The sequence below is a fragment of the Propithecus coquereli genome, unplaced genomic scaffold, assembly GCF_000956105.1.
Source record: "Propithecus coquereli isolate 6110/MARCELLA unplaced genomic scaffold, Pcoq_1.0 Scaffold2, whole genome shotgun sequence".
In the NCBI taxonomy this organism is placed as follows: Eukaryota; Metazoa; Chordata; class Mammalia; order Primates; family Indriidae; genus Propithecus; species Propithecus coquereli.
In genome coordinates, this window is record NW_012144966.1 from 546,790 (window position 1) to 551,138 (window position 4,349).

General features: G+C 37.9%; 1 protein-coding gene across 1 annotated transcript in view; it reads right to left on the reverse strand.

Annotated features, from left to right (window-relative positions):
• Window positions 1–4,349, reverse strand: part of LOC105809674 (regulating synaptic membrane exocytosis protein 2) — a gene marked incomplete at its 3' end in the record, with an annotated part of 659,796 nt that overhangs the window by 528,599 nt on the left and 126,848 nt on the right. The window contains exon 2 of the mRNA XM_012643523.1: window positions 1,076–1,286. Within this exon, the coding sequence (XP_012498977.1) occupies window positions 1,076–1,286 (211 nt within the window). The remainder of the gene's footprint in view (window positions 1–1,075; window positions 1,287–4,349) is intronic.

Genomic DNA, 4,349 nt, shown 5'->3' on the forward strand with positions numbered 1-4,349 from the left:
GGGCAAGGGAAATGAACAGAAGCTTTTCAAAAGAAGACAGAATAATGGCCAGCAAACATATAAAAAAATGCTCAACATCTCTAATCATTAGAGAAATGCTTTCACCATTTTTATTCAAAATTATACTGCAGTTTCTAGCCAATGCACTTACTCAAGAAGAAAAAAATATATATAATCAGGTAAGCCAGGGGGAAAGATAAGAAAAAATAAGTGATTAGTTCTAGGCAAAACAAAACAGTAAGAAAAGAGGAAAATGAGAAAATGAAATCATGCCAGGGAACTGATTCCCACAATTATGTTTAAGTAATGTATGTAAAGATATCAGCTTCCATTTAAAAACTACCTAAGAAAATAACTAGGTGATAAAATACCAATGAGTAGATACATGCAAATTTGAAAGAACTTATTGAGACAAACATTTTTAAATATTGCTTTTGCTAATTTCAACGAAGCATTCTCTGAGTAGCATTAATACATTCTCTAAAGTGGATGGAGAAACTACAGTAATCTCATATAAATATGAAACAAATCCTTAACATTTCCTCTTTAAATTCCATAATCAAATGCTTATTCCATTAATATTAAAAACAAAGGGGAATGTAGCTTCAAAAATAATAAAATTATGAAACAGAAACTTAAACCTGGAAAGGGCCTCTTTCAAAAGGACAGGAAATGGGCCAAAGGAAGAGCAGATCTACACAAGTTTGTAAAAGTATGTGTGGTATAGGGAAAGCTGTATCAAAACTCTGACATTAATCAGTTGTGTGGTTTTAAGAATAAACTTTAGTCTTTCTGGATCTGAGATTTTTGTAATTATAAAATAAAAGAGTGACACCAATTGGAAGTCCAAGATCCTATGATTCTAAACAAAATCATAAGCTAACTGACATGAAATAATGAGACAAATATCTTTTTAATTCAGTAAAAAAATGTAAAACAACTTTTATCTAAAATAAAGACAATATAGAAGGTTTAGGTTTTTGGTTATTCTGAATATCGATTTCAGTTATCTTTATTTTATTCACAATAAGTTTAACTATAAGAGAATTGTCATGTGTAATTTTCATTTTTGTACCTTGTTTGAGCGTAATGACACTCGACCTCCACAACGAGCACAGAACTTTGTTTGGCAATATGAACAGTTATGGCCACATCCATCAGCAAACTTTGTTTTGTGGCATATACCACAGGTTGGGGCATCACCCTTCTGTTCTTGTTGTTGTTGTGATTCTTCTCCCATCTTCTTTACCTGCTCCTTATACATTTCAAACTGCTGATGCAGTTTTCTGCAGAGAAAACAGATAAGAAAAAATTGGTTTCCTAAAGTTATTTAAAAAAAAAATTATCATAGTCTACAGGCACAATTTTATAATCAAAAAATACTTAGAATGAGAATAAAACAAGTAAAATTTAATATTCTGATGACAGATTAACATCTTGCATGATACATTACATCATAAAAGTGTTAAAACTATTATAGTTCTACCTTCTGATATACACATCAATTTAAGAACCAATTAATGCAATATATGTTTATGGAGCTATTTCTTTGAATTATAATTCTAAATTTCTATCTACCATTTGCCGTATATTTTCAATCATATGCTGTCAAATATTCACAATGTTATTTTTCTACAATTCAGCTTTAGAAATATAGACAGCTAATTTGACTTACACAGTGAAGCCAAAGCCTATAACTTCAAATCACTGAGACATCGTCCCAGTTGGATTGATATGAAGAATCCAAACAGAGGGTAAAACACTGGATGAGTGCTCCCACTAATTATTTAAATCTGTTCAACAGTCTGGATATTAGCTGGCTGTAAAAACACTGTGAAATATTAGCAGCCTAGCAAATGAGGTTGTGCAAATAAAAAGCCAAGTTTTATTTTAAAAATAAAACAGCAGAATAAGGAAAAAAAGACACCTAGAAAAAGTATATTATTTGTTCTAATTAAAAATAAATGCTGATGGGTGGTCTGAAGTTATCTCAGTGGATGGTTCACAGTCAATTACAGATCAAACTCTTTGTTGTATTCATTCCCACCTTCTCACTACTGTGCTTGACTAGTCTTAGATAGATAGATAGATAGATAGATAGATAGATAGATAGATATTGATAAAACTTTTCTATTATTTTTAAGGAAAATTTTTAAAACTATAATTAGTTTAGTTTATGTTTAGAAAACCACAAATATACCTCCCATCCTAACAATGACAAAAGACTGAATAATCTAAAAAATCTTAGCTTTTCTGGAACTCATCAGAGACTTGAGGTTATAAGGCAAACAATCTGAATTCCGAAGAGTGACAAGCCTTTCCAAGGAAAAACAGAACACACTAACAATTTCACCTTTGGCAGAATACAGGAGAATGAAGTGGCTACAGTCAAAATTTAAATAAATTGTTAAAGGCCAAGAGTGGGTTAGCACGACAGTCTGAAATAGCTTAAGGGACTCAGACTCAAAGGAAGTTTATATTCACCCAAAAGGACTTTTCCATAGGCCTCCACTGGGTGCTCATAAGGAAGACTGTGAGCAAGGCATGAAAGCAAGAAAGTCTCCCCTTTTATTCTGGAAGAGCACATGTGCAGGTATAAAAAAGGTGACTAGTGGCTTCTGGGACACAGGCACAATTCCCCAGAACTTTTCTCCTAAAAAAACAAAAGCTTTAAAAAACTGAAAAAGAAAGTAAATTCTGTCATCCCCAGGGAAGAGACAAAAATCCATTGCAATTAGCGAAAAGGTTAAAGAAAAAAAACCTCTACGCATGGAAAAGGGGCAAGAAAGAACCTTGAGCCCAAAATCCTACCAAATACAAATCAGAGGGTTTTTATCACTAGGACAGAGGAGGAAACTCCTGCCCCAAACCAATCAGGAAGATTTGCTTCCATGGGAAGGAGAGACTGAAAAATCTGAGCAAGCCCCATTTTCAAGGCTCAGGGGGACAGGGCCTGTCAAAGACGGAGGGTGAAAAAAACATAATAGAGAACACCTTTGCTCCTGTCACATGCCTAGCATCAAACAATAAGCACCAGTAATGTACTCCTGGGAAGGGATGAGAGCATAGCACAGATGTGTGGGAATGGCCAAGGGAATAGCAAAAATACTGAAATAACTTCTGCTACACCAACATCCATCCTAAGCAAAAGGCAACGGCAGCCCTCTGTTAGAAGAATTTGAAGGTTGTGATGCACTAAAGATGCACCACAGACAGACCCAGCCTCCAGGACAGCACCTGCAGATACAAGCTCCAGGCACACCCAGCACCAGGCCAGCCCCTGTTGCCCTAGGCTGTAGGCCCACCTCAGCTTTCACACCAAGCCAGTACCAGGTAGGCCCATCCCATTCCAGGTTTCAGTCCAACACAGCAACAGGTTAGCACCCCTGGCCACAGGCACCAGGTCAGCACCACAGAACACATTCCAGGTGTGTCCACTGTCATGCTGTTCCCCAGGACTCTACCCTCCAGGCCAGCCATTGCAACTCCTCACTCCACCAGACCCAGGGTCCAGGACCATCAAAACAATACCCATTACCAGTATAACCCACATGGACAGATATTCCACATCCACCCCTGTAGACCCAGGACCTAGGTCCACCCTGGTAGACTCAGGTCTCAAAACCAGCTAAGCATCAGGCCTACCCCATGAACTCAGGTTTCAGGTGCATCCCAGTGGACCTGGGCACCAGGCCCATCTCAGCACTTGGTCAGCTCCTGAAGACAGACCCAATCAATAGGTCCACCACAGTGGATCCAGGCTCAAGGCCCAACCCATTGAACCCAGAGACCAGGATAATGCACCTGATGACCCAGGCACCAAGATAGCCTGCCTGAGGATTTCAGAAGCAAGCCCACCCACTAACCACTCCAAACAACCTGCCCAGAATTTCTGCATGGGCTGACTGGTAAAGAAGGGCTTTCCCAGACAAAGACAGTCTGCAAAGACTGGAATAAGGCCCTACTACTCAAATGCACAAACTTTAATGTAAGGCAAAAAGAATCATGAAAAACAAAGTAGCTATAACACCACCAAAAAACACAATAATTTCCCAGTAGCTAACCCCAAAGAAATGGAGCAAACTGAACTGCCTAATGAGGAATTCAAAACAATGGTTTTTTTAAGTAAGCTCACCAAAACTCACGAAAATAAAAAGAAACAACAAAATGAAATCAACAAAACAATAAAAAATGAAAAATATAAGAAAGACTAGAAATTATTTAAGAAATCAAACAGAAGGCCAGGCGCAGTGGCTCACGCCTATAATCCTAGCACTCTGGTAGGCCAAGGCAGGAGGATTGCTTGAGATCAGGAGCTCAAGACCAGCCTGAACAAGAGCAAGATCCTG